Source organism: Fistularia commersonii, chromosome 18, assembly GCF_037954325.1.
Source record: "Fistularia commersonii isolate RoL2024-O1a breed Wild chromosome 18, RoL_Fcom_v1.0, whole genome shotgun sequence".
Lineage (NCBI taxonomy): Eukaryota > Metazoa > Chordata > Actinopteri > Syngnathiformes > Fistulariidae > Fistularia > Fistularia commersonii.
Window position 1 is genome coordinate 13,740,420 of NC_141301.1, and position 15,952 is coordinate 13,756,371.

General features: G+C 47.0%; 2 protein-coding genes across 6 annotated transcripts in view; both read left to right on the plus strand.

Annotated features, from left to right (window-relative positions):
- Positions 1–3,236, plus strand: part of cux1a (cut-like homeobox 1a) — a 60,208-nt gene extending 56,972 nt beyond the window's left edge. For 4 of the 5 annotated variants that reach the window (XM_086164056.1, XM_086164057.1, XM_086164058.1 and 1 more), the window contains one exon: positions 1,500–3,236. In XM_086164056.1, coding sequence (XP_086020182.1) covers positions 1,500–1,998 — 499 coding nt within the window. In that variant the 3' untranslated portion in view covers positions 1,999–3,236. The remainder of the gene's footprint in view (positions 1–1,499) is intronic. The other variant, XM_086164060.1, reaches the window with a different exon arrangement.
- A 3,914-nt stretch (positions 3,237–7,150) lies between these two features.
- On the plus strand, positions 7,151–9,629 carry cux1b (cut-like homeobox 1b). The gene is made up of 9 exons (XM_086164998.1): positions 7,151–7,160; positions 7,777–7,983; positions 8,121–8,233; positions 8,325–8,441; positions 8,582–8,665; positions 9,117–9,173; positions 9,263–9,343; positions 9,425–9,489; positions 9,581–9,629. The coding sequence occupies exons 1-9, from the start codon at positions 7,151–7,153 to the stop codon at positions 9,627–9,629; spliced, it is 783 nt and encodes a 260-aa protein (XP_086021124.1).
- Positions 9,630–15,952: the final 6,323 nt, after the last annotated feature.

Here is a 15,952-nt window from a genome sequence, read left to right on the forward strand (position 1 = left end):
ATTATGACGCACGTCCCAATGTTTATTTATGCTGTTGATTACCAGAGATCTTACTGGAGAAGTTTGTCTCCACAACCCGGCCACTGTATCTGAAATAATCCACTGTTTACCAAAGGACGACATCGATATAAACTTGATCTTTGACAGAAATAAATTTGCAAGCTGTCTTACAAACAGCTGCCACTCAAGTATTGCCATTTCAGATGTGCTTACCAACAAGACTTGCCCATTTTCTCCTTAGTGAACTTGTATTATGAGAAATACCTGTCCTAGTGTGCAAGATACTAGGACGTGAGGCTGCAGACAGGTGTTATTAACTCAGTCATTGTCAGGTGCTAAGCCTGAAAGTATTGAAAGTGATTGTGGTCGTGTCTGTAAAATATGTGTTGAAGAATGCAATTCTGCCGTGTCACGCACAGATGTCATAGAATAGGGCAAAGTGCGTTGAAAGACAACAAAAGAATAATGACTTGGAGCACAATGGCTGTATCTCTATACATGTAACATTCAGATTAAAAACTGTAAGGCCATTTATACCAAAATGATGAACCATTCGTGCGTACGCGCGTGCGTGTATTGAGGTATATTGGTTATGATACCTTCCTGCCTGGTGCTACGAGCTGCACTGGTGAACCAGAGCCCAGAGCTCTGGCCTCTACAGAGATGCATTGTCCCCCCTACACATTTGTTTTTACATTTCTGATATTAGTAATTATCTTCTCGTTTATTTAATTGCATTGTAAATTTAAAGTTTGAACATTCCAGGGCGAAAACACACAGCTTATACACTTTTCCATCTGCACCATTTTATTAACTTTGTTATTCTTGGTTTATCGCTTGCAGAATTAGCAACAGAACTGTTTCATTATTGTAAAGAAAACAGGCCTGAATATAGAAACTTAGGGCTATATAATAGTTCCTGATATTCTTATGATATTCATATTTATACTCCCAAGTATGGTTCCTGATATTATTAGGTCAATGGGAAGCATTGCCCCGGTTACATTAAAAACAATAGTCTCTCATGGGGTTTCACCAAATAAGCTCCTTCAAGTAGATGAATTCATGTCTTTTTAAAGCTTCCAGAAACCATTTCTCGTGTGAAATGTGTCGTTTGAGTTTATTACATTACCGCTGCTAACAAGCTACTCCAGTATGTGGGTAAAACTGAGCAGAGGCTACCCTGTCGCTTAGATTTTGGCCCTTTTTTTTCCTGCCAGGCGTTATAGCTATTTCCATGTATGCTCAAAAGAACCTCTGTGGGAAAAACTTTTCTAAATAAGTACCCTGGATGAGCCAGACGTGAACAAACGTTAGCTGTTTAAATGGTACACTTAGAAATGTTCCTCCATTAAACTGCGAGGGCCAGATCTTGCGGTATTGGATCGGTCGGCGGCCTCTCCCGTTCTAGGAAAGCGCACAGTGTCTCTTGAAAGTTGTGAAATCATGATAAATGTCAAGATTTGAGTGAAGTGACTTCACTCTTGTGTCTCCGCCAGGTCTCGTATCCGACGAGAGCTCTTCATAGAGGAGATCCAGGCGGCTGGAGGGGTCGGGCCCGGCAGCGAGGGGGGGTCCCCTTCCCTCCGTGGGTCCAAATCAGGAGAGGGGGACAGCTGTGATGGGACAGAATCTGAGGGCGCGGTGGAGACACGCCAGGGACTAGGCATCGGCCTGGAGGATCACAGAGGAGCATGCAAAGACCACGACATGGAGGCTGAGTCTGAGGCGGGGGGCTCTAATAATTCCCCTGCCCAGCTAGACTGCATCCCCTCAGGCTTGGCCGGGCCAGGATCCAGCTGTGGACTGGGGCTCTTCAGCCTCACAGAGGCGTCCTCCAGTAGCTCTGGCTCTTGTACTAACATCCCAGCCTCTGGCCCCGCCAGAAACCCCAGGGACAACAATCTGCGGAAGAAGAAAGCAGCCAATCTCAATAACATCATCCACAGGCTGGAGAAGGCTGCCAGCAAAGAGGATCCCTCAGAGTGGGAGTTCTAGCTCCTCCTGACCATCCTTCATCCCTCTCGTCTCATAACCTCACGACCTCTAACCTTGGACCCCTCCTGCTCTGTTCCAGTCGGAGAGTGGACACAGCCAAAGTCAAGCTCAGCAGCCATTTTTATTACACAGAAGCTTTCCGAAAAGAGGAAAGAAACAAAGAGTGGTTGGCAAAACCCTTAAAAAGAAGATTTACTGAATACCTAGAAGAACAAAATAAGAGAACTTAAGTGTCTCTCCTTTTTTTTAAACTGAGTTTTGTTTTTGTACTGAGAAAAAGCACTTAGCCGTCCTGCTGGCCTCTGGCCCTGCTGTACCTCCCCCCTATCACCAGCCACTGGTGCACCAGACTGGTTAGTCCTGAGCTGGGGTCTGACCCGCAGCTGGGGTAGAAACCTGGACTCAGTAACACAGGCAAGGCCTGACACAGCAGCTGTCACAGTGATAGACACTGATAGATGATAGATAGAGACAGGAACTCTCTTACAAGAACTCTCACTTTCTTAAAGGAGATTTTTTTCCGCTCTTCTTCTCACCTCCCAAGTGTCCACAAACCTCCCCTCACTCAGTGAGACGCCTCATTTTTCACACTGTAGAGTGACTGTTACAAACCCTTTGCCTTTTTCACTCACTGCGTGTGTGTGTGTGTGTGTGTGCGCATGTGCGTGTGTGGGCGGATGTGCGTTTGTGTACATTTTTGTATGTTAGGGTTGTGTCGGTGTGCACCTTTGCGCGCGTATGTATGTGTGTGTGTGTGTGTGTGTGTGTATGTGTACACACCAAAAATGGTGTGTTTTCTCTTCTAAATGGCAGCATGTTTTATTTTTTTTATGTCACTCCTACACTCTTAAGAGGGTAGTGGAAGGCCTGCCGGCTGAGCTGCCATGGTTACTGATGTACGAAAGATGAACTTTGACCTGTTGTGTCCCATATCCTATCCTGCTGACAGCCATGTGATGGCCAGAAGGATCTCTAATTCCTCACAAACACACACACTCATCTGAAGAGGAAGGAAGGAACCCTTTTTGCCTCCTTAGATCCTTCTTTAAGGATGAAGGATGATCTCTTTTTTTAATATTGCAATTTGGTTGCCAATAAGAGATTGCACAGTCTATTGACTCTAAAGATTACAAAATAGGGAATTTTAGGAAGCATTTTTAATTAGTACAAAATAAGAACAGAAATTAAGAGAATAACATGTTACTGTTTTAAAAAAAAAAAGAAAAAAAAAAACCTAATTAGAATGGAATGATGTTGCGTCGTCGAAATACGACACAATGAACTCGCGTTGTACTGTAGCTGTCTGACATGGTGATACTATACATGTCGTGTTGTTTTAGGTTGTGCACAGCACAGCTTTTACCCGGCACTGGACCTGCTGGGTGCGTGTCTGCGCCACTTACTAATTTTTCTGTTCACAAACACATCTTTTTTATAGGCCAAAATCAGGAAGAGTGTGTGTATGTTTGTCTGCGTGTTTGTGTGTCTTGTGTGCATTTGTATTTGCCTGCACGCAAGTCAGGGTCGAGGTCAATTCACTCCCGAGTCGAATTTGCAAAGCGGATTTATCAAGTGTAAAAAGGCCGCGCTCCGGCGAAACGATTTTAGCGACACGAATTGCAATGTACAGTACTTGATGAATCTGTCGTCTCTGTTAACTGTCATGGAAAAGTGAATTCACCCCCACCCTGGTGTGAGTAGTTACCACTCTCCTCCAGTCTATCCTGTATCCAGGGATGTAAGTCTTTTGCATTGAATTCTACTGCATACACTAAAAAAAAAGTTATAAGGCATATCACCTCCTCCCTGTCCCACACAAGCCCTCAGTGCCTGTCAGCCCACTGCCTCCCCTTTGTGTGTGTGCGTGTGCGTGTGTGTGTGTGTGTGTGTGCGTGTGCGTGCGTGCGCATATGTATGTTTGTGGGTTCACGCGCACGCATGAGAATTAAAACATGCGTGTGCGCAAGCGTGCGCGATTGAGGAGTGTTCAGTGTTTCCAATGAGTGGGGTCATATTTCGTATCTACTTGCACACACTACTAGTGCACAACTGACACCCTTCTTTTTAAGCTGTTTGATGCGTTACCATTACATTAATCTTCTCACAAAGTAGTGTAATACTATGATTTACTGTAGCTTGGTTTTATTGCTATTTTGCATTTATAGTTTGGTTTTTATTCTGCTTATTTATAGGTGCTGTAATTTTCATTTAATGTCTTATCATTTGAGTTGTCTATTTTTTAAGGGATTATACTGTTCCTGATGGCAAGTAACATTTTTATTAGACGTATAGACTGCCGGCAGTATTGGTTAATATTTACAAAGATGTACTAGTTCTCATTTGTTTGTATATTCATGAATCCTAAAGTTTAGTGTCATTTCAATAGCTTTGGAAAAAAATGTGTTTGCTACAGTTCATGCCCCCCTAAGCATAAAGCTTTCACCACGACAATTATGCTCTTATATTGCTAGCTAGCGAATCAAAGGACATATCAAGATCAGTGAATATATGAAAGCATATCTCTTTTCCTGTTTTCTCTTCTCCGACATGTTTTTGGTTTTTTTTTCGTTTTTTTTTTTTTTCTCTTCGGCTGTTTCTTTGGGCGAGCCCAACACTAACGCTGAGCAGGGCATGCAGCTTTCTTTAGGTAGTTCATCCACCCGTTAACCATATTGACATAATTATCAGGTCCAAATATATTCACTTTGTCAAATAGGTCAAAGGAAATCACCTAAACTTGAGAATACATGTTAACTTGAAAGAGGTCATATCTGCCAAATTGAGATTAGAGAAGTGTACCAGCTAGCAGGTGTGCTACGCCAGATTGAACAGATAGCCAGCCTATGATTATGCAGAATTTATATAGCAGTCCATAGCAAAGCACTTATTAGGTTCTTTTGTGAAGACTTAACCTTGGACAGGGTCTGTTAAACACTACAACAGAGTACGATCCCGGGACGCTGGGAACTGTATGCCTTTTTTTTAAAAAAAGTGGTTCTGAACCAAGCACAGACTCGTATCGTCTCCCTAACACTAAAGTCAAACAAATATCAGTCGAACCCGCGTCCTCCGTAGGACAAAACGGAATTCTTACACGGCAGCCCCGCATTACCACGTGGAGATAACTGCGACGGAAAGGGCCCTCGTCCTGTACAGTTGTAGATAACGAGCAACCACCCGTTTTGGTTTCCTATCCAAATCTCCTCCCATCAGTTCCTAAACGTCCCCTTTCCGCCGGACCGCACAACCAGACGTGTCGGCGGCCCGTCGGAAAACCTTGTCCCACCGCATTGAGATCCGTGAGTCAAAATTGGATTTTCCGAAGGATCTCGTAATGACAAAACCCCCTCAGATATCGTCTCTTCCTGCGGACGACCGGTGTGAAACATCCGTCCTCTGCAGAACGCCGAAGGCATGTCACCCTCTTGGACGGACTGCCCGGACTGGACGACCACAGTATGTTTTTATGGTGATTAATAGCTACTGTAAAGTATAAGCACTTAACCCATTAGCCATGTTCTAGCTAGATCCATCCCATCAACTCACCTGAACCACGTGAGATCATCAGATTTGTGCCTTTTACTGCCAAGCAGGGCACCAAACTAGTGATGTCATTAGACGTAGACTATTTCACCGGGTTTGTCAGTACTCCACCCCCCCCTCCCCCACCCCACCCCCCTCCTCCCCCACCAACGTTCTGATCCAAGTTCCTTTCTCATACGTCTCATATTGGTACTTTGAATCGACTCTCCGGAGAGGGTTATGTATAATTGCTAGAGTACAGCGGAGCGGCGAGAGGAGAAACAAGCTTGTGTATTCTTACGACCGACCTGCTCGGGTCTGGGTTTTTATTTCGGACGGTTGTTTTCCCACCATGCATTTCTTTCGTTGTACATACCTAACTAGCAGTGAAAGGCCAGAGCATTGAATGAAGGAGGAAGCATGCGGAAACAGCATACACTGTAATAACACTGAATTTCTTCATAGGGCATTTTGTATTTTTCTGTTTGTGTCAGGTTTTTGCTGTGACATTAAGAACGGCACTACAGGTATTGATATGACGTGTGCCAATTCTAATGGTTATTTGGAAAAGAGACGTGTAAATACAGTCACTCAAGTAGCTATTGATCCACTGTCACGGTATACTTTTGTTTGAAGGCAGGAGGAGAGAAGGGACGATTCAGGACTTTTCCATGATCCACAGATATTTTTCTACAAATTTAAATCAGATGATTCTATACACTGTTGAATAACATTGTAAAGGTGTAACAGATGCTGTATATCATATCATGTTTTCTGAAGTCGTAAAGCTTTACTGTATGATCTGTTGAAGTAGTGGTTATTCATTTGACATATTAGTTGTAATGGAAGCCCGAACAGCAGCACTGGTCACCATATTCAGGAAAAAAAAAAAAAAAAAAAGAAAGAAAAACCTCAGATGTTTTTTGTAATACTTTTAGAATATATCTTATGAAGTGGGTTTTGTAAGGAAACACTTTCTGAAACAGTGGTGCTGTATGCATAGCACACTCAGTAATACATACACACATGATACAGCACAATACACTCATCCTTTAACACCCCCATCCCTCCCCTTAACCTTAACCTTACTTGCGTGCTTTTTGTTTTTCCACCTCTCACATTGGCGCCAGCTGATTTTAAGTCTTAAGCCATTTCCTCTTTCGTTTTGTTTTTTTTTTTTCCCACGTTCGACTGTACAGCTACCAACTCTGGTACAAGAAACATTTCAGTGAATACTCGCAAGACTTAAAAATTCAAAAAATAAAAAAATTCAAAAAAATAAATACAAAAAAAAGAGGAAGCAAAAAGCCAAATAGTGAAGTAGTTATTCAACTCTGTCAAAAGGTTGCTGACAGTTGTCTGTATGTTGCTACCTACGTGTCGTCGCTTCAGTTCACCCATAGCTTAAACCACAGTGTAGTCTGACAACCAAATGACCTGGGGAGGTCTTCGCCCCCACTTTGGAAAGCTTTAAGATGCTTGTTGAGGCTTTAGCAAGTTCAGAGTGTTTTTAGATGATTTTTCCAACCTGTCATCAACAATGTGGAAGTAATAATTCTCATCAACTTCTCCCACTGCTTATTTTGAGAGTGTGTGCGTGCGCGTTATGTGTGTGTTGTAGTACAAAAGGATGCATGACCGTAAAGGGATGGTTAAGATGTTGTTTCCCCCCAGCACTTCTCTCACTCCTGAGATGCGTTTTCTCTTTTGGGGTCTTCCTCCCTTTTGTTTTTCCTCATGTATCATTGTTTCTTTATCTTTCTATTGACTAAACGTATCATGTTGTTTGTTCTCAGCACTGTAAAACAGTCCCTTCTACAACATTGAAAAGCAATATCACTGTATGAAACGTTCACAATGTATTTGTTATGATTGACATTTGATTCATCATCATTATTATTCACATGCACCCTAGGTGTGATAATTGAAGTAAATCTCTTTTATACAAATACTAAGAGTGTGCTGTGGCGCTTTTTTTCTTTCTGTCATTGCCAAAAGCCATGTTGGAAATGTCGCTTTGAGCTGTGACACACTGAAGTATTCTCAGAGAAAGACACTTGTTTAGACGGTTCAGGATCCGGGTGAGACTCGGGCGGTGCGCGTGGGGTGGGATCGATCCGGCAGGGTGTTGGTTTGTCATTGACGGCCGTCACAGGTGAGTTCTGTTTTTATAGAGCCGTAAACCCAAAATAAGACCGCACTCGCTGGAATCCGAATGCAGGAAATGACCTCTTGCCCTCTGCCCGCCCCCTGCAGGCCGCTACGCGCAGCTGCAGATGGAGTTCTCGTCCGCCGTGCGAACCAGCGCCGAGCAGAAGGAGCTCATCCTGAAGCTGGAGCACGACCTGAGCACCATCCAGGCCATGTCCGCCGCGCTGCCGCGGCCCGGTGCCGACGGCGCCGAAGTCACCAACATGGAGAACATCCCCGAACCGATAAAAGAGGCCACCGCCATGTTTGCCGGTACGTCCTGACCAAACTGCTTGCTCTGTCAGTTGAACTTAAACCCGTAGATTCAGACACAACAGACCAAATATTTGAATGAAATCATTTATTATTAGATTAGCGGAATATGACATAGTTGTGTGTTCTATCTTCAGGACCGGGCGCAGGTTCCCCTCCTGATCTGCCTCAGGGCCAGGTGGACTCACTGCTGTCCATCATCTCCAGCCAAAGGGAGAGATACCGGTCCCGCAACCAGGAGCTGGAAGCAGTGAGCTGGGACCCCTCGTGCAAACACACACAAACAAAAAGCTCTTCCCGTAGCTTTCTTTTGGTAAACAAACGTCTTGTGCTCCCCGCAGGACAACCGCTCCTTGCAGCAGACCATGCAGGCCCTGCAGAACGAGCTGGACAGCCTCAGAGCAGACAACATCAAACTCTATGAGAAGATCAAGTTCCTGCAGAGCTACCCTGGCAAGGTGTGTCAATGTGTGTGTGTGTGTGTGTGTGTGTGAGAGAGACTACAGGAATGATTATGCTCTACAAACAGGCGTCCCTTCTTGGTTGGACCTGGACTGTTAAATGCCTCTAAAGCCTGATGTATGTGTTTGCGCTGCAGGCTGGAGTCAGTGACGACACAGTGATGCGTTACTCTTCCCAGTACGAGGAGAGGCTGGATCCTTTCGCCTCCTTCAGCAAGAGGGTGCGTGGCAGACAGACGCCTTTACTGCGCTCAAAACCAAATGAAAACACTCCTCAGCCTTGTCGGCTTCGTCCCTCGGATGTATTTCTCTTCTTCTTCTTCTTCTTCGTCCGGTGTTGATGCGATGAGACATCTCCGGCGCGGCCAAAACACAGTCCGACACGGTTGAATGTCGTGTCCTTATTTGTGGACTCACTCGGTCCAGAAATAATTTTGTGATATCGGAGGGATCGGGCATGAATTTCTCCTCCAAATATCAGCGACGAGAGAAGCGGGCGCTTCAGTCGTTTCTGTTTCGGTCATGATATCAATGGCGGCGAAGTAGAAATTGTGGAAAAGGTTCTGTAATAAAAGGTTGAAACTGTAATCGTGGCGACAAAAGAACGGATGAAAAAAAAAAAGAGATATCAGCTTCCCTGTAAGGCGTCTCAGCTCTGCTCTGTGCTCGCAGGAGCGTCAGCGCCGCTACCTGAGCCTCAGCCCCTGGGATAAGGCAACCCTGAGCCTGGTAAGCCTCACGCACGGACACACTGGCCCGCGACGCGCTCGTCTAATCCAACTGTTTCTTCTGTGTGTGTGTGTGTGTGTGTGACTCAGGGTCGAATGATCCTCTCCAACAAAATGGCCAGGACCATCGCCTTCTTCTACACCTTGTTCCTGCATTGTCTGGTCTTCTTGGTAGGTCTCCCTTCCCCTCCGTAGCGCCGAGTCGGTTTGGTGGAAAGACGTCTGACCCGCTGTGGACTCGTGACTTTTCAGGTGCTTTACAAGACGGCCTGGAGCGAGAGCATCGGCAGGGACTGCTCGGCTTTCTGCGCTAAGAAGTGAGTCGCGGAGCTGAACGTGCTCCGAGCGTCCGTCCCGTGTGAACGCGAGCAGCTGATGCAGAATTTCTCCCGTCCCCTTGCCACGCAGGTATGCGGACCACATGCACCGTTTCCACGAGAACGACCAGAACCTGTGAGCCGTCCCGCAGCGACGACCTCCCGTCGACAACATGCATGAGTGATGGAGCTCTCCTTTGCTTCTTGCACTAGCAGAGTTCTCCACTAGGGGGCAGTTTGGGCTTGTTAACCTCAAATCGGGTTTGATCGCGGGATTCTTTTGTTTTCTTCTCCAGCATCGTCAATATTAAAACATGACGGGGACGGATTGGGATCTAGATTAACCTAATTAGATAAGAATGACAATCGTTAATGCTCGATGATTTATGTGCCGTTGTCGCTTGAATTATGCAGATTTAACTCAGTGTCTCGTGCAAAAGGACCAATATACTGATGTTTTCACATTTTTTGCGAGGGGAAACTAATCGACGATAAAGAATTATTTGATGGACGGGGGGGTTATGAATAGGTTAAGTTACGGTTGTGGAACAATATATAGACCATACTCATCAGTTTACGTTTTACTCCCTCTGAGACTCGCCCTACTTTGGATTCATGAATCTAAATTGATTGATTTGTAAGTAGAGCAGCTCATCAGTCTGGAATGAGCCCTTAAATGATTTGTGCCTTCGGTGCAGAAATCACTTAAGTGCTGTTACTTGCTATTAAAAAGACAATTTACTCTTTAGATGAGAGGATTACATCAGTGAATCCTAAGACGCCGCTCCGATGAAATACTGTGCACGTGTACCATCACGACAGATTCGTTTCTGTATTGTCTGTGATTGCAAATTTATTCCAAATAAAGACATTGTAGTAGTCCTCTCTTGTTCCGTGGACAACTTTTACTTAATAAACTTAGCCGGGATCCTGGCGACGTAACAAACTCATGAAAATGCAAAGTAATGAAATCTTTGTGGTCCAAAGCTAATTCGTGACTCCGTCAGCGGCTCGGCTTTTGGATCTCATTACGAGCTGCCTCGCAGTGGAGCGATGGATCGGACAGGGAGTCGCGATTATTGATCCAAGGTGCGGTCCAAAAACAAGACATGGTTTGGTCATTTATATATAATTAAATGAATTGTGCTTTTTTTTTTTTTTTTGGCGTGGGCTGCAAATGACATAAAAAAGGCACGTCTGTTCATCCCGGGGAGTCGAGTCCCTTCCGCAGAGACGCTCGGATGCTGGAGGGTGAGTGCTGCAGACATGCTGATGAGGTAATCGGGTTCAGCACATGTTAAATGACTCCACCGCGTTGCAAATGAGAGCAGCAGATGTGTTCATAGGCAGGATGGACCGGGCCCATTAGGAGCCGGACTCCGGCTCATCGCTCAAACCAATGAGAAGACAATGTCATTAACCCGTGTAAGATATGGCCGAGTCACACCGGCAGACTTTTCAGCGCTTTTTTTTGGTAAAAGCTGACAGCGCGGAGTCAACGGGAGGCTTCGGAGACGGTCACGGGTTGCCATGGTAATGCTTTATGCTTGGTAGCTTTGAGTCTCCGTGGGTCCAAGCGGAGAGAAACCTTGATGTCCAAGAGACAGGAGACTGCGGCAGTACGCGACAATGGGAAGCACTTGTGAAAAGTACAGCGCGTTAAAGGTGCTACATCCTGGTCTCGGTCAAAGGCTGGAAAAACAATGTATATTCTGTGGATGTGAGGGTGAGTAAATGAGTTCACCCCTGAATATTCACATTTATGGATCAGTTGTAACATTCTGTTTTAGTTCTTAACATTCAAGATTATACTTAATTTGACAGTTTATAAATGAAAAGCATCTTTCGTATTTAACCCCCGATCCCCCTCACACCCCGGCGAACAGAAATGAAGGTGTAGGAACGAGGACGGGTCCGGCTGACAGGAAGAAGAAGAAGACGACTTGTGGGGAATCAACCTGATTTGGGCCTCGGCCCCGATGATGGCTGCCTGCTTCTCAGCTTGGCTGGATGAGACTGCATTATTCATGCCAGTCCTCTACAGGAGCACCTCTGCTCTCGGCCGTTAAAACCTAAAGAGCCTGCCAGACACACACACACACACTTTGGCTTCCATCTTAAGTCTGCTTTCTTTCATTAATCAGGTGAGACCCTGAGTTGTCTCGGGACAATCTTCGCCTCTCGCCCCTGGAGCAGGTTTACCTTTCAGCCTTGGGACTTGGGTTTGTTTCCCCTCTCCCGCTCACCTTGCACCTCCAGCCCCCTCCATCCTTTCACTTCCTTCCTCCCAGCTCCTCCAGCCACCCATCAGCAGCTCCATAAATATTAACAGCCTCCAGCTGTGGGATAACAAAGGTAAGCCTAATGGCCTGCCGTTCTTTGTGCTGCAGTGTGTGTGTGTGTGTGTGTGTGTGGCCACTTCCTGTCCGGAGCGCCTGCTCTCGTGGAGCTCAGCGTTTGTTTCCACCCGGTCATGTGTGTTCTCAGTGTGTCGCTTTCCATTGCAGAGGACCGTGTTTTTTAAAATGAATTCTTAAGTTTAATATCATCCTTTGTTTAAACCATCATAGGAAATATCTCCTCTTTTATTTTGTGTATTTGCTAAAGATATTTGCTTAGTAATTGTTGGAGTCTCGTAATGACTCCGAGGGAGGGAACAAGAAGCACGGTGATGTGTCTGAATATTCATCAAGAGCTGATAAATATAGTAATAATAATATATAATACATCCTCTCTGTTCTGCGCCGCTCCAGGAGACACCCGTGGACAGGTGATCCCCGAAGCTGCGACGGATCCGATTCTGATTGGGTGAAATCGGGTCAGTCGTGCAATCGACAAGGGAAACGGTCAAAGGCTCATTATGATTTTAAAGCATTCATTATCTCTCCCGCTTATCCTGCAGTCGGGGTCGCGGGGGCCCCGGAGGCCCCGGAGGCCCCGGAGGCCCCGGAGGCCGGGGTTCACCCTGGACGGCTCCAGCGCCGGGCCACGTTTAGAGACGTGTGGCTGGAAGTCCTGGTTACGTCGCCATCGAGCAGTTGGCGAGCGAAGCAGGCAGAAGCGCTAACCGCTGCACCGCCGTCCCGCCATGTTCTCATCAGTTGATAATAAATTGCTCCCAACATGGAGTACAGTAGAAAGTGGTGAGCATTTCCTAAATAATTAATTTGATAGTAATGTAAAGATGATGGAGTTAACAGGAGAGGGGGTGGGACTGTAAACAAGATATCGTCTGTCCATTTAAAGCAACCACCACAGTGAAATGCAAAGGGAAGTAAATTATCTAACGATGAAACTCTTGACGTCACCCCTTTTCCGCTCCCCAAAAACCAGAGGACGAGGCTTCCGACCAAAGAGAAAAAGGCTGCCAGAGAGCTCCTGCGACACAAAGCTTTCTGTCGGCGCGGCGGTCGCTGCAGCCGCTCCCGAGGGACGAGGAAGGCATGTTAGAGGAGTTCTAACCTCACTCTTACAAGACAATAGAATACATCCATCGGGGCACTGATGTGGGGAAGCGGAGGAGAACACAGGACTGAATAGGATGAATATTCATTCATTTCTTCTTCAGACTGCTTATTCTGCCGTCAGGGTCATCGGGGTGGCGGAGCCTATCCCAGCTGTCTGTGGAAAAGCACGACCATTCGCCCTCCAGCATGTGTTTGGACTTTGGGAGGAACCTGGAAGAACCCTGTACAGAAAGGCCGCCCTGTGGGAATCCAATGAGAATAATATATATATGAATATATTCGCTGTGTTTGACTCCCCCCACCTGACCTTTGACCCCTTCAGTGACTCCTCTGGGCTTTTCACAACAGGCCCTCCGCCCCCTTCAGTGTCTGTTTGTCGAGATAGCGCCGCTGAGGGACTGAATCCTCTATAATCACTTTTTATTTGCATCCATGCGTCCCGTGTGTGTGTGTGTGTGTGTGTGTGTGTGTGTGTGTGTGTTTGCCGTCCCTCCTGCCCTATCCACGCAGTGTCCTGTCACTTCCTGTTTCACTTTAAAAGCGGCGCCCGGATGGATTCCCCCCCCCCCCCCCCCCGACTCAGTTGTCACCGTTTTCCTCGCGGTTCAAGAAGCTCTGTTGTTTTCTCTTAATAACTTCATTTAGTTTCTCCCCCCCGTCTGACGTCCCCCGCGTTTGTATCTTCCAGCAACTCGGCTACTCTGAGCAAATAAAGGGGCCGTTGATAAAAATTAAGAATAGAAAATGCGGGAATGAAATCAAGGAGCTGTTTGTCTCTGTGATCTTGACAGGAGCTGCACGTCGCAGCGACACCTTTGATGGGACTTCACTGTGGAACCGCATTTCCCAATGATTTCTCTCTAGACCCTCCTGCTCGGGGGCCCCTCGGGGGCCCCTCGGGGAGGCCGCCGCTCCCTCTGCTTCTGCGATTCCGCCTGAGCCGAGCAGTTCTGAATGAAGTGGGGAAAGCCGGGCGTTTCACGCCGAGCCGAGGATAAACCCGTACGGATCGGTCCTGGTGAGAGGAGAATTATATAAACACTCCTTAGAAATGGGGTTCTCCGCCTGGCAGGTGAGGCCGGCCCCCCCTCCTCCCCCCCCGGCTCCGGCTCCGGCTCCGGCTGTGAAAATCTCATTCACCGCTTTCATTGAACTAAAACACCATTCAGGATTTTTTCTCTCTCTTTGTGTCACCAAGTAGCCTGGACCATAAACTGCTGAGGGCTGTTGCATGGATACAAGGAGTGTGTGGGAGAGTGTGTGTGTGTGTGTGCGCCTTTATCTCTGTGTTTATTTGTCGAGGACGTCATTCATTTTATTTCAGACGGATAATTCCCTGTTATTCAATCCTTTCATAATCAACACCAAAACTATATATTTCTCTCCTTTTCCTCTGTCTCTGCATGCAGCCCCCCCCGCCCCCCCCCCCCACCCAAAGATTACCACCCTCCTCCCTGTGGGTGTTGCCATGGAAACAGACCTCCTCTGTCAGGTGGCTCCATGCTGAATGCTCCCCTGTGCTCTGATTTGCTCTGACATCGTCTCGCTGAATCACTCGGCCACGTGACTCCGAGGCAGCCAGTCCGGTTCTCCAGCCTCCCGGGCCCCCGTAGACCCGCCGCCACCGCCACCAACCTCCAAAGTCTCCCCCAGACACTTTTTCTGGGACAATAACTAGAAGGGATCTCGTCCATGAAAATGAAATCGTGCAAACAAGCACGTTTCATTTATCCACAGACGGTGAAATGTGTTTCCGCCGTCTGAGGAGATCTGCGGCGTGGACAGGTCGTGCACAGAGGGTGTAGGTGGTGCGTCCCTTCGCTGAACCGCCGATAACAACAGAATGTTGGCCGCGCGGCGCCGTCGCCTCCGCCCCCTCCTCCCGGCAGCTGATTCACAAAAATGTGGTTGCTGTCAAACACAGGAAGGAATAGACGGAGGAGCTCCGCCGTTATTAGGTTACATTTCTCATGATGAGTATTTCGGTAGCATTAGACATTTATGCGCCGGCTCAACAATATTAACTGTCGTTAGAGCAAGGAGGCCGACAGCTTTTGTTTTCGTGAAAACCGGAATATAGTTGCGGCCGGAGAGCTAAACACGGGGACCCGCTCCCGCTGTAAAGCGGGACTTTAAATATACCCTTATGTAATTGTTTCTGCAAACAGGCTGTTGTGTTCTCCGCAGCTCATTGGCCCGCAGGATGCCGTCTTCCTTGTTTCCTCCTGTTGTTTACAGTGTCATCGAAGGTGCGGTTTGCTGTGCTATCTTCAGCCGGTGCTCCCAAGTAGCTCAAATGACATCATTGCATGCATGATGCATCCCCGGCCCCAGCTCAGCGGGAGAAATTGCAAATTGCGTGCGTGTTGTCACAGAAAACACACCGATGTATCGCCAGCAGGTCAGCTGGGGATAATTGCCGCAAACCGGCGCTGCGTGACGTCACGGGCCTTCGTCTCTCAAAAGAAAGTCGGACGGCGTGGAAGTCACAAAGCTCCGCTCGCAGTAAGTCAACTGAACCTGTGATTTACAATAAACTATAATAACCATCATAACATGTCAGAACACTGAACCGACTGCACAGTTATGTCTTCTGGCCTGCTCCTCTGAGAGGTCACAGCCAATCACCTGCCTCCATCTAACCAGCAGCCAATCAGCTGCATCCATCCAACCCTCTCCTCTGCATCCTTTTCTCTCACGCTTCCTGTCCTCCTTTCCTCCGTCCATAAACCTCCTCTCTGGTCGTCTTGGTTTGGACTTTTCTCCAGAACATCTCCATGCGCCGTCCCTCTGATGGACTCATTCCTGATCCTCTCCTCCAAAAGAAAACCTCCACATCTACGTTCGATGCTTAGAATTAAAATGTTTATCCGTGTGGCAGCACGTGGAAAATATTTAGGCTGCTCTTCATGGACGAGCATCTCCGACCGAATCGAGAGAATCGGTCGTTTTATATCGCGACGTCATCTTCCGTCTCCTGGGAAATGGTGCCGGGA

Excerpts from the sequence above, each read along its gene's own strand:
- cux1b (XM_086164998.1), top strand. Across the intron at positions 7,984-8,120 it reads GGCCACCGCCATGTTTGCCG|GACCGGGCGCAGGTTCCCCT; the intron begins GTACGTCCTGAC and ends TTCTATCTTCAG. Across the intron at positions 8,442-8,581 it reads TGCAGAGCTACCCTGGCAAG|GCTGGAGTCAGTGACGACAC; the intron begins GTGTGTCAATGT and ends TTTGCGCTGCAG.